At 39.8% G+C, this 26200-nt stretch overlaps 1 protein-coding gene across 1 annotated transcript in view; it reads right to left on the reverse strand.

Annotated features, from left to right (window-relative positions):
* lrp1bb (low density lipoprotein receptor-related protein 1Bb) overlaps positions 1-24940 on the reverse strand; it is a 241714-nt gene extending 216774 nt beyond the window's left edge. Inside the window, exon 1 of the mRNA XM_041056911.1 lies at positions 24850-24940. Within this exon, the coding sequence (XP_040912845.1) occupies positions 24850-24940 (91 nt within the window). The remainder of the gene's footprint in view (positions 1-24849) is intronic.
* Between the last annotated feature and the right edge of the window lie 1260 nt (positions 24941-26200).

A 26200-nucleotide genomic window follows, 5' to 3' on the forward strand; every position in this document is an offset into this window, starting at 1 on the left:
CAGCTGTGCTGTGGCCTGTAGTAAGGAGAGTAGGATAATTATTCAATACGTATGTTAAGATGCTCTGCTGCAGAGGTATTTAGGAGTCAGTGATGTGAAGATTACAGTCCTTGTACAAGGATGAAATTTCTGACAGGTCCGAAGAAGCACTTTTGTCAAAACACATTTTGTGTATATTCCCTAAAAAATGACTCTGCTCTGCATTTATAAAATGTCTGGCTTTCCTATTTCCCTGACTGTTTGTTTTTTTTTGTTTGTTTTTTTTAAATTACTCTACTGATATCACTTATCTTACGTGTTCATATGGAATTTTTTTCTCATGATAATTTTGTTAATTAAATTATGTCAAAGATATTGACCTTTTCGTGACAAAAACTCAAAAAAGTAACCTTAGAAAATGAATATGTGACAATATATAATTTTAAAAATTTTAAAAAAATGTATGAAAGATTGACAAATGGAGAAATAAACTAATTACTGTCCTTAAATATGTTTTTTTTAATTAAAAAAAAAAGTGTCTTCGGAATCACACACTGTATGCTCAGCAGTTTGTTTCACAGTAATGCTACGTCTCCGTCAGGAGTCTCTGCAAAATTTTGTTATGCTCGCATAATGACAATAAAGATTCTTGATTCTTAGCTAACATTAACATTATCACTGGCTATGGATGTGGATGTAATGTCAAAGTTTCAGTCTGCTATGTTTTGTGTTACAGGTATAGACTCAGGAGAAATAAGAGCAGGATATACTTAGGCTATCAACCTCTGAATTCTCCCCTGGATTTTTGCTAAATGAACATTAAGCCTAGTTTTATCTGCTCATTTGAAGATAAACCTAGAAAATGTGTCAGAATAATCCTGATCCTTAGAGACCGCAGGTAGCTGCAATGATTCAGAGTGAGTAAAAATAATAGTGAGTAACTATGTTTAAACATGCATGTATTTTATAATAAATACTATATATATTGTGCCAGCATCAGCAGACATGAGATAGACTTACAGACATGGGACCTGCACCTAAAAAAATATATCTATATATAAACCACTTGAGCAAATAAATAATACTAAAATAAGTTATTGTGTTTTCTGTACTAATGGTAAATTAACAAAAAAAAAAACAGAAATACTGTGTAAATCTCTGTTTAAATGATTTTTTGTTTCATTTGTAGATTCCTGATACTTATTGGTTGGTTATTGTTATATTTGCATCCTTTCCACAAAGAGAACTGTGCCCAAAGCAGTGTCTGCATGTATTCATTTCAGGCTGTGTACTGCCCCCACAACTTCCAGCAAAAAGGTAGGGCAGAGTGTAGTTTGTCGCTTGAGAGGCAAGCCTCATGATGAAAAGTCTGAAAAGTATTTTCCACTCAGATGAGTGAATCAACATTTTTATCAGCTCAGATCTTCTCTCCTTTGGACTGTGGTGGCAGGACAGTAAAAACAATCTTTACAGAGACTTGAATAAAAACACCAAGCTGAAAATATGAAAGTGAGACAGACAAAAATACACATGCACACACCCCAGTCCACCCTACCACCCATGGAAAGTAAACCCTTGACAGTAAATCAAAACTAAGCTGCTAAAAGTAGCAATAGCTCAACATTACTAAACGCTATTCAGTATATCTGAATGGTCGTGACTGATAATATCATGAAAAATGTCAATAAACCTGTAGCAGGCTCCTATTAAAGCTGATTGCATCAAAGCTAAATTTCGTGCTAGCATCCCCACCACAGGGTTGCACGACCTCTGTGCTATCTAGAAAATGGTGTGACACGAGCACAATGTAACCCAAGAGAGGTACTCCATCACTATACGTCTGCAGATTAATGGCTGAAAATGTCACAGGGAATAAGGTCACGCACCAAGAGACCTGGCTATGAAGAGACATCTGAGCACTTCCAAGTCTGAGTTGCAGTTCCATGGTCCACTGAGAAGCCAAATGTGCTGCTGTCAAGCCCTGCCTTGCAAACACACATACGTACATGTGCACACACTCACTTAACAGCAGCATAGTGTGGCCTCTGTGATGAGGGAGGACAGAGACAGGGTAGACTCTTACATGGAACATTAGACATGATTAGAAGCCATTCACTGAAATGCCTCTGTCACTACAACGGCACAGCATTATAGGTAAGGCACAGCAGATAGTCCATTCTTCACTGTGACATGCTGTGTAACACAAAACAAAAACTTTGCTCATGACACCTTGAGCCGATGCCAAACTCAAAATTTTGTCTCATTTTAACATAATACTGGGCACATCCAGGAAAAAAAAAAGGAAAAAGAAATTGGTGAGGGTGTACATGAAAAAGCTGCATCAGCCAAATTACAAGATTTCATCTATACTTTTCAAAGAAACGTTAAATTTGTTCCACCTAAGGGCAGGGCATATCCAGGCAATTTTCAGTCAGCACTTTGGTTCAAACAAAGATATCTCAACAACTACTGCCCAGCATGGAATGAAATTTGGTAAATTATTCATGATATTCAATGCATGAAGCTTGATGTTTTTGGGTTTACCTGCCTCAACAAGCATCACCAGAACGCCACAGAAATAAACCTCCTAAATGCAGCGAACACTCTTTCCATTCTGTACACGCCATGAGCTTTCCTCTGACGTCATCCTCACTGGCAATCCCATGCTTTTCAATTAGTGCCAAACTTATGCTATAGGCTGAATCATTTCTGTGATTTTAAACACATCCCCTAGAGGAAGACCTTAACTTTGGCAGCTCCTTGGCTCCAACTCCATATGCACAAATCTAAGGATGACCTTTACATTTCATGGCCAGCAAAGCTGTAGGAATGTAAAAATCATTGACTGTTTCATTTGTCCAACACTGGTCTGATGGGTATAATGAACACTGCAGAACTAACAGGACCTAGAAATCAAAGATTCTATTACATGCTGTATATTCTCACCGATCTCTAAATAAGCTATTAAACTTATCGTCTGTATCTTTTCTAGAAACAACCTTGCTGTAGTTAAGTTTAAAAAGTACTCTGCCAATACAGTGTTGCACTTCAGTAACACTGTATTATCTTCCTTTTTATTTCACTCCGTCTTTGTCAAATCCTGTTGCCTACAGTACTCAGTGCAATGGGTGTGTTGCACTGTAATTTGTAGTGATTGTTTGCAACTGTAGTGCATTGTAGTAATCTAGCAGCAGACAATGTAGCCTCAAGCTGAGGTGAGGAGCAAGACGCTGACAAGCTCACTTCTCAACCCCAGATTTTTTTTATTTTTTACTTCCAAATTTATAGTCCTCTGACCCAACAAATGCTGACTCCAGTGACGTCAATGGAGACAGTTTATCAGATTTCACGCAGATCCTTCTGGAGCCACAAAAGACTTTATACAACATTTTCACACATGCAGTAGCACTCCCCAAGACCTGCAAACAGACTTTGATGTAACATCAGTTGAGTCCCTTTTTTCTCAGACCGGCCTTGAACTTCAAGTCAAAGATTAACATTCTGCAACTGACGATCTTATTATCTCCCTACACGTGTGCCAGCTATGGGTGAACATTATTATCTTATCCATCAAAGACATTACTATTAATTCTGCATCTAATTAAGCGTATGGAAAATCACCTTACAATTCTAAGGTAAAGCCAAACATTCAATTCAAAAGATGTGCAGGCTCTCTCTCGTTTGGCACTTATGACCACCTCCCAGCTACGCTGCTGCAGAAGTGCCTTGTTGCTCTTGACAGATCATAATGGAAATGTGGGTTTTTATTCAAAGCAACATAACAGCATTTACTCAGCACACTCACAGTGTGATGCCTGGTTGTAAACAAGAAAGTGACATGAGTAACCTTACATCACAGAGAATGGCATATTGTAGGTTATACAGCTCCCTTAGTAACAACACTATAAAATTATAAGGAGAAGGTTAGAACATCGAAAGATCCCCCACTTAAAATAGAGCACAGCCTTTTGTGTGCAAGCATGTGTCCATGAGGCTTATCGCACAGTTAAAGCAATACAAACTGCCGAGCTATTAAGAAAGTGTTTCCAGTGGAGCGAGAGCAGCAGTATTTTGTGTTTTATTTGGCACAAAACACAGGCCAAGATATCAAGGCGAGGCTTGGAAAAGAAGGCAACAATTTCAGAGTGAACTCTTTCACATTGATTAATATGCACTTTTCTTTAAGTCGGTGTCGAAGACTCCTCACCACCTGCCTCTGCCCTTATGGCATGCCACCTGGGACATCTTACAACAAGGCTCAATGTCAGCTGCTGCTGCTTCCGTTCTGATAAGCGTAAGAGTCTCTAATGATGGACAGATACAAGGATTATTTATACTTGAGGACTATTTGGTCAATATCAGCAGTTTTCATATTTCTGACTACAGTGACAAGGATTTGTCCAAGGTCACAGAACTTCACGCTTGACTTTTTCTTCAGAATCAGTTTCATTAACACATTATGTAATGCAAACATTGTTTATATTGGTGCATTTTGTCACTCAGCTCATATACTGCAGCCCAGTGCTTGAGAAAAAGGGTGATCCTAATAATAATATAATATAATAACAGACAGATTAGGGCTGACCGGGAGGAAAATGTATTTTTTTCCGTAAGAAAAACATATATTCAAAGACATTTGATTTGCACTAATTATGTTGATGTTCTACTTCACCAGTGTCTATTTGTTTTAACATTGTGAATAGCTGTTGAAGCACAATTTTCTCAGAACAAGGGCAATAGCTTTATCAATAGTTCCAACTTGATTGAATTCCAGCCTCAACAACCTGCAACAAATCAGCATTTGCAGACACCCACTAAGCAACACCATAATCATGTTTGGCCTGAGAAAATCAAATTCTCAGTCAATTATCTTGGCCTCAATGGAACTGATAATGGTTGCTCTTAAGCAGTAAATTGGCACTGTTTAAATGTAAACACAATGTTTCACACTGAATGTGTTGGCTCAGTGTAAAAGGTTCCCATTTTCTGGTCCAGGGCCACTTTTTCCATTGGTGGGCACTGGTGGGGGTGGGAGATGCAATGCTCATGTACAGAGCGATTCTTGGACTACATTAACATTATCAGTAAATCCTATCATAGTCACAGAGCAGTAAGCCGGATGCTGTGGCAAGGCCCCAGCTAGGCTCTCCGCTGGCATATCCCGGTGCCAAAAATGACGTGATGAAATCACAAAGGCTGTGTCAAAGCACAACAGAAGATATGTTGTCTTCCAGTCACTCAAAATGACAATGGTATATAGTATGACACCTACACAGTCTTAAAATACTGTGCCTTGCTGTCAGATGTAGCAGGACAAAAACTGTTCTATGTCAGATTTTTCTGAACGTGAAAAACTCCTGTGCATTGCAGCACAGGAAGTAAATGCTAAATTCCAAACAGGTAAGTGTTTCACAGTGACACAGTGAAGGTTGTAGATCTGCTATTTCCAATGCCATTCCTCTATATACACATCTGATCAGTTATTAGGGCTGGTGCAATATATCAGAGCCAGGTGTACCAACAATGCCTGATTACAATATGCTTGCAGTTTTAATACAGATTCTTTCAAATATAGTACAGCTGGATGTATTTTTATATGTATCCCATTGTAAAGAAAAACAATTATGACAAAATTCAAATGAATTACATTTTTTATCATTTGAAGTAATGATAAATATATTTATGTTCACAATATTAGAATAAAAGCCCCACCATAACATTTTCACTGTTTGAAAAGGCTTAAATAAGATACCACATGACTATTACTTCAACTGAACAACAATTATCACACACTGTTATAATCCGCTGCAGCAGCAAGTGAAAATCTGCAGGTTCTAACCTTTTTGAACAGGTTTTTGAACAAAGTTAAAATTAAATCCACAAGCAGCAACAACAAGGTTTCAGGCTTAACAAAATCAAGCAAAGTCGATTCAGTTAGTTCTGTTTTTAATTCTGTTTTAAGAAGAAGTGAGAAATCCAACAAAGTGTCCATACAGTAAATAATATCTGATCTACCATACAGTAAATGCAAAATAAAATCTATTTCAGAGCTGTTTATTAAATTTCTATATTATATATTTTCCTTAGCACAAGTAAATACTTCAAAGACCTTTTTTGAAGAAACTTAAAGCAACCTACAACACCTAATGTAGCAGGTGTATAAAAAAAAAATCTTTCATTTTATAAGTGTTTGAGGCAATTATGGGTTTCTAATGTGATCAAAAGTTCAACCCTCCTTTTAAACGATTTGATAAAGTCTTGCCCCTGTTGTGTATTGCACCAGCTTTTTTTTATATACAAGACATTCTACAGAAAGAAACTCAGTGTTTCTGATTTCACTTTCCTGAAGCAGCAAATAGCCCAAAGCTAAATACCACCATCTCTGACCTCTTACTGTCAGTTTTCACAGGAAATAATGAGGCTCATGTCAGCCAGGAAGATGGCCATATGACTCATCTGTCAATATTACAGCCTGAGGATTGTTCAGATGTTTTTTTTTTGCTTGCCATGCTACCCTGGAACTGGATATGAAGCTGAAAAGCTTCTCTCAAATGACCTGCATCTTTAATAAATGACCTGACCAGGTTCAATTTAAAAATGTCCAAAATTTGAGGTTAATAAAAACATCCAACAATACATATGTACATAAGAGCTGTCTGGTATTTCACTGACTGGGTTTTTTGTTTTTTTTTTATCCTCTCCTCAGCAGGGCTAGTGTTTTGTGCTTTTCATAGAAATGTAGATAAGTGTTGCTCATATTGAAAGCACAAAGCACTATCTCTTATTCAAAGAAATGTGAAAAGTTCAGACTGTTCATGCCAGCAGCAGGGTTTTTTGCATGATGTTGTTTGTTGTTATCACCGCTGCACATATTGCACCCATCTGTGACCATGTTGAATGTGGAAGTTGCCATCCCCTGCTGCTCTGGGCTGATTGAAATGGTCAACACTGTCTCTACAGAGAGATTTTTCACCCTCTACTTTCCTGTTTTACAGCTTGATTCCAGCTGTTCTAATGCCTCTCGCCTAGTCCTCAGAGTCATTTGGTGAGATTAACAGTTGACTTCACATCCTATGGAAATTATGACACCATACACGGGGTGTAGGACTCTACTGAGCTTATGCACTCGTGAAGCTTCACAAGCACAATGCAGAGGCTGTGCAAACACGCAGCGATCATACAAATATGCGTGCATAACACACAATGTGCAATCTGCCATGGAATAATAGCATTTAAATGTTTGGTCAAATTAAAGCAGCACTCATGCAGACAGCCGACAGTTCAAGCTCTTACATCAGAAAGAGAACAGATGCACCAAAAACAGGAGTGTGCCTTCAGATCGTGACATGCACAAGACACGGTGACAAAGTAAAAATTCAATTTTCTCCTCAAATGACTGCTGTCTATGATCAGTACCAGTCAGAGCTGCCAGGTGAAGGTCCTTTGCAAAATACAACCTGCTATTAAAATGAAATATGAAATGGTGTAGCTCCCCACGGGGTAAGGTGCCTTATACAGCCTCCCATGTTCTCCTTTAATTAAAAGTGCAACGGGACAAAGACTGCAGCAGAGTTCTCTTTCTCCAGATTATAACTGCCTTCTGCGAAAAATCTGATTTTCATGAAAGATAGTGGTGAGATATACCATTCACTGGACTGCCCCTGGCCTAATGGTGACCTTAAGAAGAATCTAATTTCAACTCCACTTACCACACATACTCTACAGACAGAGCATGTGTGATCGTAAGCTTATATAGACTGGGTACCATGTGGTGAGGGATAGTTCAGTAAATAAATCAAATCAACAGTGCAGTACTGAACAGCTAATTGCATTTCTAAAAACTCAACTCACAACCGCTACCTAAAAAAAATATACTGATGATCCATACTATGTATACAGTATGTGACTACAAACAACAACAACAACCCACAGATAATTATTTACCAACTCTGCAGCTCTGCAAAGCCTTTTAGCCTCTTTCAGTTCAATTTACTGTGTTCAGACTCAGCACTCAGTCACCTGGCTTTCAGCAGCAGCTGGCAGCTGTTTTTGCCAAGTTTCAGAAGACCCACTGTACACTACCTTCACAGTGCCAAACAATGGACAGAGTTAGGAATTAGTTTAGTCAAACAGCATTATATGTCATTGGTTTTAGGACACAACTGAAAATGAACCGGCTGTCAAACAATAAGATATTTACAGAAGCATTGAATACTGTGCATTGTCCTTATAGAAAAGAGAAAATAACGCATTAACAATATTTTTCTTAGAGGTTGGCAGAGGCTAAAACAGAGTTAAAAGGAAAATGAGTATTGGACTTACATTTGTCAGGTGGCCAGGTACTCAACTCCAAATGAATGCTAATGTAGCTCCATGTTTGCTGGATGTGTAGGTAGGCCACAATTTGCTAACATGTTAGCCATAACAACTTGGTAGAGACACAGACTTGTAAAAGTACCTTTGTGACTAAGAATAGACAGTGATTAAAACTAGAAAAGAAAAACTGAAAGCAGTAACACAGCATGTGTGTAGTAGGCCTTGGTCCTAGTTTGCCTTCAAAACCCTGCACACCCTCACAGGTGTTTCCACTTAGGCCTCTGCTGTGGTAGGGAGGAGCTATGGGGGAATCAAATGATGTCACAGGTCATGATCCAATAAGAATGAGAAAAGTGTTAGCTGTCCCGCCCTAACAGGTGCAACAGAACAACTGGGGAAATGTCAATCAAACACAGATCACACATGCCCATACAGTCCTGAAAGTAAGTCTCATTAGTTAAATGAGTGAAAGCACATATGCACAATGCCATTTTTTTTTCTTTGATTAGCCTCGGTAGATTGCTGTTTTATCACTAGTAGGTTTGGTTCACCAGAGTAGAAATTGAAACTGTTAAAGTGGGGCAGACTCAAGTCAGGTTCACGGGGTCAAACAGTTCAACAATATGGGCACAAGGAGAGAACTCGTCATCACACCGCTGAGAAGTTACAGAGCAATCATTTTATCAAGTCAGGTCCTGTATCAAACATGCTTGATATTTGCAATACGCCCTGCCAGTCTTGTCACGACGGTTAATGAATTTTAAGCAGCGCCTGTCACCAATATCCACACTCCCTCTACCTGACTGATGTGAATGTCTGCTGCTTTTTTAAATGTAGTAAACCTAATGAAAAAGCTCCAAATAAAGGTACATTTCAGTTTGTTAGTTTCACGGTCGCACTTTTCAAGGATCAAGGAACTTTATTGTCATACCAGGACATTTACATGTTATGGTACGAAATTAGTACTCAGGTCCCAGCTTAAGCCATTCAGAGCAAGACGTGAATGAAATATAAACATAAGGGCAATAATATAAACATTAGAGTAGAAAATATAAACATATAAACATTAGAGTAGAAAAATAAATATGAACATTAGAGAAATAAAATAAACATTAGAGCAGAAATATATAAACATTGTGAATTCACTTTAACTCGTCATTCTGAAATGCTGCTCTATACACACTATCCCTATCCCTGTCGTATTTATCATTTCACATGTAGGTACCATGTTTTTTCTTGTGGTTCTTTGTTGTTTGAACAAAGTCATTTCTGCAGTTCAACAACAGCGGCTATGAATTAATGTACTAACAAACACACCACTGCCTTTCACTGTGGAAAAGTTAACAGCATGATCTTAACTAGATGCAGTACATATACTGCTCATATAGGGCCACAGCTGACTGACATATTGATCATAATGTTATGTATGCTGCATACTTAAAATTCTTATACAAGGCCTAAAGCTCACACTTTGATTGCTGATATTAAATCCTGGAACAGAAAGCTTTAGTACTGCCTCATCCACACTCTAGATTTCAAAGCTGCAGTAACCTAAGCATGATAATATGTTTTCTCAGTCTACATCTGTGTGTATATATGAACTTGTGGCCTTTACTATTATTTGCAGAATTAGAATTATTGTTTTCTTGAACTGCCAGTGTGCAGCCAGTATAATGCAAGCAAATATTAGCTAGAATCATCACTGTTTAAAAACACATCCACTCCAACAATATTAAAGACATAAAGATAATACAATGACAAAAAGTGAATCCACAAATAAGCTCGACATGCATGTTTACGCCATGCTCTCTGAATGAGGTTAGGAATGACCTGAGCTGAAGACTTCTTCTTACTCCTCGATTCATTTGCATCAGTACTGCATTACTGCCAGACCATGTGTGTTAAGAAATATAATATAAAGAGGAGAAATATAATAAGAAAGAAGAAAATAATATAATACAAACATCAGGAGTAGGGATATTATAAAAGGGAGCGTAGAGACAGAGAGGCTACCCTTTTAAGAAGTGAAATGTAAAAGATATATATTATTTTGAAAAATAATACAAAAACAATAAGAAAATATTTGCAAAGACAGAACTCAAAGACAGAATATTTGTCTCTTCCTCCCTCTGGCATCTGCGCTTTCAGTCTGGGCTAAGCATCAATGGGTATTGCTACATGCAAGTGCCACATAAATAAAGTTAATTTACTTCATTACAGGATGTTTGGTTTCAGCATTTTGCACAGGCTTTAGAGGCCTCTATGCTATAACTCTTTTCTCAGACACAGGCAAAAAACAGGCATTTCAAGACTTGTATTATTTTACTTACTTGAGGTATTATTTTGATTTTGACTCTGATTTTTTTTTGTCCCAAAATGAGTTTTATCATGTAGAACTACATAGAAACTACATGCTGTTTGTCTTGCTGTACAGGCAAGACAAGTTTGTCCCGATGACCCATGTAAAGTGAAAAAGAAGAAAGAAAAACTGAAAAAGTTATAAGTTATTAGTCAAATTAGACGTTTAAATAAAATTAAATGAAATAGAGTATAAAGATTATATGGTGCCCACTTCCCCATTGCTGTGCCTGTTTCCTCTATTGCTCATCTAAATTAGTGCAGGATCACCAGTAAAAATGTAATGTAGACATGTCTCATTACACAGTGAGAGTCATTATGATGAAAATTACACACATTGCTTTAGGGATTGATTATTGGAGGATATATTTGCTCAGGGACAGCAGTAGAGAGCTGCATCCAGGCGAGCAACAATTAACTGGCTTTATTGTGCAAAGCAACTGAAACTGATCAGGTGGCTCCAAATTGCAGCTAATATGAAAGGTGTTTGATATGCAATTTATTGTCAACCTGCTAATGAATGGTACAAACCCACCATAAAACATAGCATCAAATGAGTTTTTAGCTTGTATTTAAACATCATAATAATTTCTAAATACACTGTCTGGCATGAACAGGTTTTTTTTTTGTTTTTTTTTTGTAGTGTACCATTATTTGGTTAAAGCCTTGGTGAGAGGCCACTTGTGTTAAATATTTTTACAATAATGAGATCGATAACCTAAAAAAACCTCTGAATAACAATAACAATCTTCTGTAAGCTTCCACATAAAGTAAGACTTCCAGGATAACAGGATAAGAGAGCAACTTTGGTCTGAAATGCATGTTGCCTCTTTAATGATGATTGTGCAGTTATTAACAAGAAGCATCTTTCTTTTGTGCAGATTAACTTTAGTTCTCTCTTGTCTGCGTGAGAACACACATCAATATTTGATTTACAGGGCAATCCCATTTTTTTTTCATCTTACCGATTTGTGTTAAAAGCAAGGATGCTGTGCTTTGGCTGCTTTTCCAGAAGAAGACAGAGAAAGAGCAAAACAGGGCTGAGCTTTAAACTGCGGCTCCACTCTCCAGAAAGTCATTAGGTCAGAAGTGTGGAGGATGGTCGGCAAGGGGCCTTTAATAATGAAGAGCTTGTGTTCCACAGGGAAACACCGCCTGCAGCAAGCATTCACACTAAGGCAGCTATGGAAATGAAAGATTTTGAGGTGCAGAAAGGTCCCAGCATGCCTCTGAAAGAAACCGGCTGGCTAACACCTCTTAAAGTGATAGCTGTTTGATTTGGTTGACAGCATTTTAATCTCCGACAGAATCACACAGACTTTTAATTTCATCATGTATAGATATTAGTTTAGCTATGAGAGTTATCAATGGAATTCTCTAATCACTCAAAACAGAAAACAACATCTTACATGCCAAAGTAAGCCACAAAACAAAAGTGAAACTTGTCGTGGAGCAGACTTCCCGTACTGGCAGAAAACACAAGAGTGGAATTGGGCACACCAAAATACTGGGCAGATGCAAATCCTCTCCCAAGACTCAAAGGCTTTGAATGAAAATCCAAATTTAGGCCTTGGTAGCAATTTAGATGAGAAGTAGCAGCTCCACTGGCTGTTGCACATGTGGCATACTGCATATTCTCAAACAGCTCTATAGAAGTGAGAGCGACCAGGCTTGACTACCAGGTGATACTTTCATAAACTCCTATCATACTCAAGCTGACCTGTGCAATATGCTTCTTTTTTAGCAAAAAGAAAGCAGCATCAGTCTTATTCCTTTCAGCTTCATATCTTCCAACAATAAAACCAGCAGCTTATCAAAGGATTAAGATCTGCAAAGGGTACTGATATATTACCACTGTTCCAGTTTTTGTCGGCAGGGATCCACCGAGCCCACATTTTTTTTTCTCCCAGCTCCGACAAATATGCTCAGGTTATTGCCTACGCCGAGCGCTGACCAGAGATCTCTCTTCCTTGAAATCTGTATCCCATTTTGTGTGGAACTGATAGGAATCGTTATTTTATTTGTAAGGCAACAAGAGGCTGTAAGTACAGATAATTTATGTGTTTGTACACTAATAAAAAACCGCAACCACAGTGACTGCATAACTGTTTTTAAAGGAATAGCTCTACATTTTAGGGAACACTGCTGCCAGTATCAGTTCATTAGGTTGAATCAGTGCATCCCTGTCACCACAATTACAGTTCTATTTTGAAATATCTATTTAAGCCATTGTGCAGGTCTACGTTATGTCTGACAAGTTCAATTCTGGCAAAGACATCACCCTGAGACCTCCTTAGGGATACTGTAACCGCAGAGATAAGCAACATGTCCTGTGTGAGAAGTGTTTCTGGTAGACAGTTGCTGCAGCCTGACCTCTGATAACTGTGTCAGGGAGCTTGGTGTGATGGCAGATAAATCGAAAAAGTGGTGCAGTCAGAAAACATAGGCCGCCTAGAAATGTCTCCGCAGACTTCATTTCGGGATTGTAGCGACTACATCAAAGGCTTCAGGGAGCAGATACGCCTTCTCTTGACCGACTGTTATGAATGATGAATCAGAGCACTGAGGTAAATTTGAGTCAGACATGAAAATGTTGGTTAGCTGAACAAGACTAAGGTCAAGAGGAGTATATCTAAAAATGAAAACTGTCATGTCATGCTTGCCACAACTGATGATGACAGCCCTTGAAGACACTCTTTTCTGTGAGACTGTTTATTTTTAGAATTGATTTTTTTTTATGTATTGTAGTCACTTTTAAGGAACTTCACAGAAAAGACTTGACACACCTGACAAGAAGACACACTTGTCAACACGGTTAATAGGCTGCCTTGGTGAACTGCATCTCAGGAGAGGTCGCTCAGTTATAGAAGCCACTTGTCAGGTAATTTCTACTTCTGCATAAGAGATTAGGGGAAGAGTCACATAGCCAATTACTGTCATTACAATGTCTCACAACATTTATGCACACTTTTGTAGAATCCCAGAGGTTAATAACAAGGGGGGGGGGCACTTTAAGAACAATCACCACTATATCAACACTGGATCTATTAGTCAACATCCTCATTAGGCGGGGCTTTGGATTTATGGCTCTGAGTAAAAGTAAAAATGTAACTGTGGCAAGACATTTATTGATTTTGGAGTGTTTGTGATTTATACATGCTAGTAACCTGAGTCATATTCAGAATAGTAATACCAAACATCCCCTTGTTCCATTAGTTCCAGCTTCTAGGTTGTGATGATTTGTTTCTTTGTCCTATGTGATCAGAGATTGAATATCTTTGTGCGACTGTTGATTTACAAAATCATGCTCTTTGATTAAAATAACTATGGGAAATTGTGATGGCCATTTAAAAAAAAAATTTGACATATATTACACACTATTTATCATTGGAAGCTTGGAAAAGCTCTACATTATTTCTGTTATTCAGGTTTAATATTGTCTAAATACTATACTACTTCAAACTGAATAAAAATTGTGCCCTTCAACTTGAACTTGAACTAATTTTGTGTGTTGTTGTATTGTGTGCTTCATGAGCATACATGCCAGTGATCAAGGCTGGGACATCGAGTTCACACAATGCCTTGTAGGCACCCTGTCACAGCTCGCTATGTTTCATGCTATACTTACTTTTGCTTGCTGTGGTGTCTGATTGATTTTTGGTTAGTCTGATTGTTTTTTTAATGTCTTTTTAATGTTTTCATTTGTCTCTGTAATGCCATTATGATAAAGTGCATTATACTGTAAATACATTTTCTTTAATATGACAGTAAGCAAACGCTACTTGAAGCCTTTCAACCAACAAAGCCACAAAGCGAAACTGACACAATTCTGCCAAATTCGGGCGTCTAATTTAGATCTAAATAGAGAGTACCATCTATTTTCTTTATTGGCACATCCTGATTAATGGTGATAAAGCGATTCTCTAATGATCAGAACAGATGTTGTGTCTCTGCTGGGACGTATACACCACAGCTTGATTATGAAAAACTGTCTCTGGCGTCAAGAGCTTGAACAATCAGAGCTGACAATGGTTCATCAAACATCAAACCTTTTTCAAACAGAAAAGCTCTTAAGTAAATGCTGTTTGTACATCACTATGGACTATTTCAGAGACTTACTTCAGGAGCAAGCAAACATGCAACAACACCCTTTACGACGGCGGTAACACCTATGTCACTAAACATCCCTCATGCAATCTGTTGTTTTGAACAAGTGCCCATGCTTATTGCACATCAACGTAAATGTCACCTCAGCATGGAGAGATCGGGTTACAGTGATTAAACATTTGCAAGATGACGCTGCACTATTCCACTGTATTCTTATTTCCCTAAAACACCTTTAATGGCGCTGTTTTGCTCATTTGGCCCCACCCAACTGTAAAAACTGCTTTACTAGAATTATGCCCTGGATTTTTTATCCACAGAAAGGCTGTTAATTCCACGGACAGGGATGAAAAGATGAGCAGAACATGAGACAGGAAAAAAAAAAGACAAGTAGACAGACATGAGCGCATATTAAAACAATAACAACCCTACACGGAGCAAGCATGATGAAACAATAATGTCAGACAATACAGTCATCTGCAGTATTAACCTCACAAGTGCCCCAGCCAAACACAAACCAGCCTGCATTTGTTGGATTGCATAAACCGAGTCAAATGTTTGGCCACTGTACTCACAATTGTAGAAATTAAATATATCTGAAAAGAGCAACACTCAGCATAACTGTTGCTGTTGTTAAAACAATTGTGTTTGTATTTGAAATGATCAAATCACCAAATGCATCTTCATACCAGCAGTACCAAAACAAAAGGGGGTCACGTGCCCCTACCCCCCCACCCACAAACACCTTTACTCTAGCAAAGCAGGGGTTTATTACATCTCATCATGACCTCTGTTATTGACTCTGAATATTCAGCTGTCACCTCATGATGACAGTGACTGTGAGCTGATGTATCACCAAAAGTTGAAAGCTACCCTGCTGTGATCTTTACTTGATCATTTTCTACCATTAAAGGGCTACCTCCTGCAGCACGAAGTTCATTTTACACCTAATGACTGCTGCTTACCTTATCTCATACATTTAAACAGATTTTCACAGTAATCTGGGCACACATGCACGCTTGTTTGAACACAAACACAAACATACACAGATGTTTGCAGACATTTCGGCACAGGCAAATTTATTTTGCATCTCTTGAATTTAGCTTTTCTCATTTGAATTTCACCTTTTTATTTTTAGGCCAATATTCATTTCAAATATTTCACACAGATTTCTAAATCTAAATGTGACCCTGCTCCGTTTGTGAGAACTCTGAATGTTTTTCACATATTCAAGTGGTTTCAGTTTCCTACAAAGTCCATTTATATGCACATCTGGTGAAGCGGCGACCCTAAATTAAGCCTAGGTGTGAATGAGAGTGTGAATGTGATTGTCTGTTCATAAGCCTGTGACAGGCTGGTGACGGGTATCCCCTTGTGTTTCTCTGCCTTTTGAGAAATGCATTCTGGTGTAGAAAAATAATGAATGATGATGAAGAAATACTTACAGCAATGAACAGTCTGCTAAGTTCTTCTCAAGAACAATGAAACAATGAAAAACCTATTAGCTATTACACTGCGAAATATTTTAAATTACATAGTAGTATGAAGTGTGTGGACTCAATAAGGACAGCATACCCACAGTCTCTTCTGTGGTTTAAATACTGTTTATCAGTGTGCTCCCATTTTGTTGTTTGTTCAATTTCTCACTTTTCATCGTTCAATCAATGTACTACTACAAAAAGATTACCACCAAAGACTACCTGTCCTGTGTTGCCTCTTGTTGGCAGGAAATCATGCCTGTGAAGATTCTCAGTCAGTGCTATATGAAGGCAACTGAACTTATGAAGGCACCTGGACCTCTCATCCTTTCAGATGAGAGGTGAAATGTCTTAAAGAACCTCAGGCGTCGCACTTAGAAGCAGGAAATGATAATTTCACCGAAAAATGGAATTAGTTTTAAAATGCAGAATAAAAGTGTGACTGCAGCTCTCTGTGGAAATCTTTTCCAAGTGTATTGTTGGCTTCTGTATCTTAGGGAGAGTTCCACTTAGGAATTAAATGGAAATGAATCAGGTATGGCACATTGTGTTCAAAAGTATGAGTAATTGTGGAGTATGCATGTAAAATCAGGCCGAACAACCATGAAATAGAAAAACGTAAGAAATTTTAGGGGCAAAAAAAAAAATCCCAATCATTCTTCAAACAAAAAGAAAAAAAAAAACATAGGCACTAATCTTCAACTGTTGACATGTACAAGGCCACAGACGCAATCATAGGAAAGCAGTCTCTAAGAGAAACATATTAAATCTCAGTAAGTCTAAAGGGGTTTTCGTATTTCTCTGGGGTTTTGTTCTTGGCAAGGGCTGTTTCAGGAACAAGTGGCCCTTATCAGGCACCGAGCAGTGAGAGATACCTGTGACAGCCAACATGTTTGAGGCCCGAGTGCTTAATCTCAGGTCTCTGCTACTGAGCAGTGATGCACATCACTAAAGCAAGAAGGGAGTAACTGCACGCATTTCAAATCAGCCGACAGAGTTGGAACGGGAGAAAAACCATATAGCATGAGCGCGAGAGCAGTGCTGTAATCGTATCAAAGACTTCTACAAACAAACATGGGTAAACTGTGATTGATGGGAACACAGTTAATAGGACTCCCAATCCAACACTGTGTGAGAGGGGAGGGCGGTGGGGACCAGAGATCAATAGCAACTCGGAAGCATGTTAGGGAATCATACTGAATCAGATTGATGACAGCTGGTGGTGATGTATTTGGCAATCTAATTTTAACACAAAGTAACTCAGTGATAGTGCTGCCACAAGACTGAACTCAATCCTCGTGGGCCAACAGTATCACAGCTGTTGAGAGTGAATTGTGTTCTTGCTGCAGGTGTAGGTGAGGGCAGCCGTGCAGTTTTATCTTTGATTTTCAATTCATGCACTATGCCATCAAAGTGCATTAAATTATTCATCCTTAGTAGCAATCTCACAAATATTTTAGGCCTAGAAACCTCTTTTAGTGCACTGTCACGCTTGGACATACACTTAGGCTGACTCCACTAAATTGATATTGAAAGAATCAGACTGTAAGATGTTCTTATTTGCAGCCCAGAAATTCATGGGAGTTGGCTGCACATTTGATGCAGGCACTCGTTGCTTTGCACACAGGCAGGAAAATGATGCCTTTCCATCTTCCATCTGACTAGACTGGACTACAGTAAGCTCTGCCAGGCAAGGCAGCCACAACACAGACAGAGCGCAGACGTTCATTTTAGAAAAGCTTAATTCACGTATGTGCATGTGTTTGCCTGCATGTTCATGTCTGTGTGCACAGCATACAGTATGGACTGAGAGAAAAGTTTGGTAAGAAGCCGGGAAGCTCTTAATGCTCTGTGCCTCATGTAAACATTTTACACAATACACTGCCCTGCATCGTTTCATTGTGTGTGTTCATCTTCTGTTTAATGGCTGAAATATATTTTAGCTCTTTAAAAGGCAATGGCTTGTGAGGATGAGTGAAAAACAAATCAGGCAAAGGCATCCAGTTCTGTGCTTAGCTGTTCATGCATACGCATTTTATGTTTAAATCCATAAAAGAAATTATGGATTATTACAGAGGTGGACATTAAAATGAAACACATCGATGGCTCGATATTTCTTAATTACTCTATGTACCAATTTCTCTTTTAAGAAGGACACAGCGCAGCATCACCAACTGGCCTTGGGTTTGTCTGCTGAATGAAGCTCGTTGGGGGATGGATGAATCCCTCCCCTGTTCTGGTTTTCTGAGCCAAGTCTGCATGATGGGGCCCTGAGCCCTCGGTCTGTGCCAGGTGGCAGCTGGGAGAGAGAGTCCCCAGCCAGGCTTCAGCAGCCCTCACTCTGGTCCTCTGGCCACCACCGTTGCCACTCGGGGCTTGACACCAGCACTTCTGACCTGCTGATTGGTCATGGTCCACCTGCACTATCCAGTTTTCCAGTTTGTCTGAACACCTGCCTTTTGTCCACAATTTATTTGGTCAGCCAAAACTTTCAGGTGCGTCTCACAATTCAGCAAAGCTTTTTTTTTTTCTTCTTCTTTTTTTTTTCTGGAAAAACTTCACTGAGTTGAATCCTTTGAAATACAAAGTAGGGCTGCTACACAAGCAGAGCATCCATCTCCAGACTATTCACCGGAATTAATTGTGCTGTGTCTGGTATGGACACTAGCAGGAAATATTCTCCACTCACGAAAAGTGATGAATCAAATCTTAAAGTATTAATCAGCAAGATGTTTCTTATTGGGACCGGGCCATCGGCTTAGCGCATTCGAGCTCATACATTAACCAGGGGATCTCCATATCGCCAGTTTAATATTTGGAAGTGAGTGTGCCAAGAAACATAACAGATTTTTCAAACAACAGTGAGTAAACTTTTAATGCGGGGTGATTTGCCCCCGCCACTTCCAAAAGATGGCTACCTCTCCACCACATCACACACACAGAAAATGACAGCCCCCTTAACTCTTTTTTAAATGAACAGTGTACATTATCATGTTAACTTTGACAGCTTATGACACTAACGCAACATTTTCTGTGTCATTTTGTCATTCTGAGGACTTCAATGAAGCACAGAACAATGGAAAAACACCTACACAAAAATGATTTGGGTCAGCCAACAGCATGCCACGCATTCAGCTAATCAATCAAAGTGGCTCTGTCCTTTTTGTGAGAATAGACAACAGACATCAGTGATAAAAAAAATAAAAATAAATAACCAGTCGAGTGTAAGGTTAAATTATAAAACAGTAAAGTTAATGTTCCAGCTCCCTTTCTCTTTGTATTTGGAAAGTACTCTACACCAACTATTCCCATGGCAACACAACCTCTGCAGGAAACATCCTTGCTATCTTAGGATTTAGGTGAACATTTGAGGACATATGAGTGCACATATTAACTAAGTGGTCAAAAGCTTAATGAACAAAGAGAAGGCTGCAGTTGCAGGTCCTGTGGGTCAGTCCAGACAGGAGTGAAGACCCAGGTGAGAACAACAGTGTGATCTGCTGAACAAGGATCCACTGCTGCTGCACTGAACGTCTGCACAGGCTGAGCACACAGCGCTACACACGGGGCATTTCCTCAGGGTGCTGCTTCCATCCAGCTAGCTGCTCACCCTTTCAAACTGACAGGCAGAATTTTAGCCTGAGATGGAGACACTTTCCCCCCTTTGAGACATTTCCAGAAAGATGTTCTCTCAACTCAGACCTCACTTTTCACACCCACCAGCATACTAACTTTTACAGTTACCAGAAAGCCAGCCCCGGTAACTACCGACGTGCCATAGAAGGCATACAAATCTGTTTTATTGTTCGGTTTGTTGAATTTGTGTTAAAGCAGAAGGTCTCACTTGTGCATGAGCATAAGTTTTTCCTATTCACAAGGCACATCAGCCCTATATTTCATTTCATGATGGATTCTATTTTATCCATCACCCATTAAAGACTCAACAAGACTCAACTTGTGAGTGCAGTGGTTTATCCGACCGCGGCCCTTATGAGCCCTATTTTCATTAGCATATTTGGCATTAAAACAGTTGTGCTTTACTCCATTAATAATTTATCTCCACTTCTTTAATCTAGCAGCCATTTCAACATACGGCTGAGCCCAGCTTTTGGATTCAGCGCCTGCAAAATGGGGCTTCTCTAAGTAAAACTTATTGATTCATTATCCACATTTTAAATTATGTAACGTTTTGGAAAAATCTAATGTGAAACCCCCATGCCACCCACATAATTAAGTCTGCCCAGAATATCAACACAAATAGATCATGTGGGTCAGAAACGTTGCTCCTCCTTCTATTGGGAATCGATGCCACAAGTCAATTAACAACCAATGGCTTTCACAACCTGAGCCAATCCAGATATTAAAGGTGACACTATCAAAATCCAATGGCTTCATTCAATAACTTTGTCCTACAGGAGTGAGCTCCACTATCGTACTGCAGACTTAAAACGAGACGTGAGGGCTGGTTCAGTGCTCCCTCCTGTTGCTTGAGGCCATACTTCACCTCTGCCCTGAGATAGATATAAGAGCTCAACGACGAACAACACTCAGCTGACATCACTGAATAGATGTGTCAGCTACTTTAATGTAATTCCATAGCTCGTAAAAAAGACTGAATGCCATCCTGCAAAAGTGCTGTCTAAGAACATGCTTCAATCAAACCTCAGAGAACCTGTGATGACTAGTATGATGTTTAAAGTGATTATAGGAAGAAAAAAAAAATTAAACACTGAGGTTTGGTAGAAGTGCTTAATCTGCTCATGTATAAACTGAAGCTGACCTTCTCCACATGCAACAAGCTGACGGGCTGGTGTGATGACTCGTCTGGTTTTCCAGCCAAAGCAGACATGTGAAGCAATGCTCAATTAAAAAAAAAACACCTGAAGTACAGTTCACCTGACACAGATGCCAATAAAAACACCAGCCAGCACCCACTCCACAGGTTTTCCACTGCTGACCTCCACATACATTGCCTTCTATTCAGACCACCCTCCCCTTCATCCAGTCATCTGCGTTCACTTTATTTACTCTCTCCAAACCAGCTTTGACTGGAATCTACATGTGGTTTCTTCAATCACTGGGTGAAGACAGAGTAGCCGGGTGAGTGCAGGCCACCTTCCGTCCTGAGGGATCACCTTTTGCTGAGGTGGGCACATTCGGTGCCATGTCAGAACAGGATGCGGACAGAAAATCGAGCTACAAAGGAGGCCTCGCAGCTGACGAGCTCATTTTGTCTTAATGCTTTCCAGAAAAAGACGTAAAACAGCTATGAAAACAAAACTCAGTCCAGCTTTTGAAGGTCAACCGTCACTACCCAGCAGTTCTGTAAAAACCACATCCTGATCCTGACGTAACACCAACTCAGTGTAGGGTGAATGTCTCAGAAGAACTTCTGAGACCATCAAAAACAGTCTGAATTTTTGGTTTAGTGTTGTCACAGTCAAGCGATTTACATAATCTCCATTCAGCTGCAATTTATTATGTCCAACTGCAATTTAGTGACCAATTTCCTGCTTCCAAGCTATCTATTAAATGAGTAAGGATCCAATAGTGACAGTAAGTAGAATGAACATTTATTTAACTCAGCAGCACAAAGGAAGCAGAGTTATAGATAGTCACTGTAGAGATGTCAGAGATTATTATTGCCCAAATCCTTGAACTGCAGCATGAAGACCCTTGCTGTAACACCGACAGTCTGGCTTTGATTACATAGTGATTCACTGGCATCAGGACAACTTTGACTGTGCCTAAGAAATATTCATCATTATCATTAGTAGTAGTGTGAGTATTTGTCCTTACATCTCATGTGACACCTACAGAAAGACTGCTGACATTTCCAATAATGCAACATTAATCTTTTTTTTTTTTTACATTTCGAGCCCAGGCCAAGATATCCAGCAAAATAAAATAAACAAAATAAAACCCACTTTCTGAATCATTAAGGTGATACACTGGACCTAGACTATTTTATCTTATTATTTTATTATCTGTGTGGTGTACACTGTTTGGTTTTGTCCATGTATTGTACGACATCCATGGTGTGGTCAGTTAACCCTCATGTCTTGAAATAAAAAAAAAAAAAAAGAAAAAGAATTTGTGTAAAGGGAATTTTGGTGATTAAAATCAAGAGAACCTATAGACTTCATCCTTTACACTGCTCTGTACTGGTCACCATGCTGCAAATAGACACTGAATGACTTCTCCATCACCTAGACTTCCTGTTCTGGCCTCTGTAGCACACACACACATATACACACTAACACACATAGGCATTCACATACACTTCAGCGACGCTATCTCACTATCTCATTTAATTAGCTCCTAAAGGCAGCCTTCCATGCATTAGTGCACGGACCTATCTGTGTCTTCCACTACACTATCATCTTTTAATTGAGGTATCCATTTCAAACAACCTTGAGCTGTTTGTACTAGATGATGCTTATCTGATGCTGAGGTCACTGACTGAGATCAAAGGTATTTTCATTTAATATATATCTATATATATCTATATCTATTTATCTATCTATATCTATATCTATATCTATATATATATATATAATAAACAGGCCGCACTGTGTTATGTCTAAACTTCTCAGGCATTTTGTCAGATCAGCAGCAGTGTGCCGCTCAGCCAGGTCAGCTCACCCAATGTAAGATGGACACAAGCGATAAGGAGAGGAACACAGTGGAGGCATTTCAGAGAGTCGATGCCATCCTATGAATGGGCTCTGGAAATGCTTCAGACTCATGCAGAGAAAACCACGGACTCACCACTTGGCATTCAACGTAACAACGCTCCTACCACAAAGGAAATTAATTTCAAACTAATTAGGCTAACAACCAGCTTTGGTGTTGGAAGAAATAAGAAATGCTATTATCATTACCGTCCAATTAGACCCGGCTACGAGAATTTTCATTTGTTCCCGGTGCATAGTCAGAAGAGCAGGACAGCGTCAGTATACCGACAAAGATGCATATACTGTCAGATCTGTGTGAGGGTGCGTGTGTGTGTGTGTGTGTGTGTGTGTGTGTGTATGAATGTCTCATTTTGACTGTTCTCAGCTGAAATATTGTTCCACTAGCCGAGATGAGACAATATGATGTAATTCTTCACTTTGGTTCAAGCTACACTAATAAAGCTCAGTGCTGCAATGCTGACAAACACAAACTCCAACAGTCTTTTCAAATTTGGGTGCACCCCCCCTCCCCTCACCACCTCTCAGAGCAGGGGCATCCTTGAGCAGTTCATGAAACAAATTCATCTTTTCATTTCATGCACAGAGAGAGGTAAACAGTGTTCTTCTTTCCTACTGTGACTGCCAGGCAAACTCTAAGTCCCTGTTTTCCACACTATGTCGGAGGGGGCATTTGGTGACATTTGGGACGGTCTCACAACAAGCCGAGCTGGCTTCACAGTCACTGCTAGGCAGGGAAATGAAAAAGTGGGGGAACTATGAACTCTATGCAAGCAATCAATGGATATACATACAATACATACATTATGTTTCACTGAAGCATTTGTGTATGCTTTGTTTTCTAATCATGTAACTGCAAACCACTCTGACTCTATATAGTACATGTATGCCCAGTGCCTGTAATTCAGCATGTCTATACTCAAATGGGAGCCCTGAAAATTTAAAATATAGGTTAAAAAGTTTAAGAATAAACCTAAGAATCACAGTCTCCAGCAAAGAAATGACATCTTCATTGCAATTAAATATCCTACTGATTTTTCCTCCTTTGAGGATCCATGTGGTTAAACTTGCATCTGTGGTACTCTCAACATGTATCCTTCTATGAATAAAGACTGTAACCGAAATATTCTGCGAATTAAAGAGCCTAATAGGTGAAGTGAGTTTGGTTGGCTTTACCCACAACGATCCTTACATCTCATGTGACACCTACAGAAAGACTGCTGATCGTGAGAAGCCTGTCAGTGGGAAACTCGGCATGGACACGGACACGCCGTATACGTTGTGTGACAGAACTGAAATTCAGACACCCAGTAATCAATATGCTGCTCGAAAACGAGTTCCCCGACATCACTGCTAGGCTTGCACACCGCAATGTGGAGTTGATCGTGCACAACTAGTCGTATCAATCGCGTCTCCGTGCGATGGTGCGATGATCCTACGGCGGAGATACAAGCTACAGCTTGAGACCCAAAATACACTTTGGTACAGGGATATTTTCACCTGCTGCACTGGTACGATATCACTGCTACGCGCCTGCAGTCAGACCCGCTGAATCTATCCAGGCTCCCAACCAGCCTCAAGAATGTTCCTGAAAATGCACACATGCAAAAGCTGTGCTCCAAGCACTGGGCAAGTTGAATGAGTGATTAGTGATTTATTAGCTGGGTTGCAAATAATGCAACATTTTAACGTACTGAATGATAACAAAAAAAAGGGATGCAGACTTCCAGAGAGGCATCCCACATTGGACAGAACAGAATGACGAGGAAATTCAGAGGATCAACTATTTATGATTCATGAATGCTGCCTTTTAAGAAAAAAAAAATCAGGTTTATATCCAGCAACTGCACAACATTCGTCGGACAGCGGTGCCAAGTTTCATCGGACTGCGCATTCCCGACGGCCCGGTTTCTCCTTACCTTTTTCCTCGTCCGACACTGTCGAGGGCTCGGCGCACGGAAATAATCCCGAGAATAGGGCTAGAAAGGCGAGTAGAAAGAATTCGGACATGTTTTCGGAGAGCGGGCTGTAAGAAGCCACGGTGCTTCTCCTGGTCCTGCTCCTGCTCCTGGTCCGGGTCCAGTCTCCCCCTCCACCACCACCCGGTTGTCGAGCGCCGTTATTCGGTGATGTCCAGCGGAACCAGTGCGCAGAACAGTGCAGCGCTCCCCCGGCTCCCCGACACATGCACACCGCCGCTCTGTACAGCGAACAGACCCGCCGGAGACAGAAGGAGAGATGGGAGTCAGTGGCAGAGGGACTGAGGGAAGGCAGGGTGGGAGGATGCAGGAGGATAAAGAATGAGTACGTTTCCTGTCTTTTCTCAATGATTAAATGCTGTCGAGATGGCGCAGCTCGTCTGAAAGGTGAGCTGTGGAGTCAGTGGAGTGGGTGTCGCTCTGAGGTCCGGGGGAGTTTCAGAGGAGGGTCCTCGAAAGAGAAGAAAAAGTCAAAGGATGAGGAATGAGTAATCTCAGCTCTCACCATTGTCTCCGATACAGTCAAGTACAGTGTAGAGAAATACAAAAGCCCACGTCCTGTAGAAATAGCTTGCAGCCAATAAATCTCACCAAATAGCAAAGGGTGCAAATGTGACATTAGACACTGCTGAGCTTTAGGACTTGGTTACAGTCTCTTCAAGGACACCCAAACTATCACCCACTAGACTACACAGAGAACACTGCAGCCAGGTATCAATTAGCATAGATCTACAAGATCAGGGACACCTGACTACAGTATGCACGACAATAATTGAAGACTGCTTGACAAATACTAGAGTATGGAGCACACGACTCATCTGTCTCAGACTGTCTTTGCATTATACTGTTGAATAATTTAACAGTTACTTGACTTTATTCACCAGCTGGTTATGAAGTGACTACACACCAACTTTGTGCTCCTGTCACCTTGAGTTACCCTATAAACTTAAGCATTATTTGTAGGCGACCGACTTTAATGCCATTCAGTTATGGTGCTGCCTTTGTAGACCTATGTATAATTTGTTTGACAGTGGGAAACAAGTGGCAAAGGCACAGCAGAAAAAACACGAAACAAAAACTTGGATAGCCTTATTTTGCCTAGCAGATGACTGCTGAGATAAACGTACCTTTGGTCAAGCACTGCAGCCTGTATCCTCTGCTCTAATCTCTTGCTGTTTTAATGAGAAATAACAAAGAAATGTCAACCTAGCCGACGCACTCATGATGAAAAACTTACAGGAACCATTCACTGAGAACATAAGTATGTATTTGTAAAATGTTTCTTCAAAAT

Source organism: Toxotes jaculatrix, chromosome 15, assembly GCF_017976425.1.
Source record: "Toxotes jaculatrix isolate fToxJac2 chromosome 15, fToxJac2.pri, whole genome shotgun sequence".
Lineage (NCBI taxonomy): Eukaryota > Metazoa > Chordata > Actinopteri > Toxotidae > Toxotes > Toxotes jaculatrix.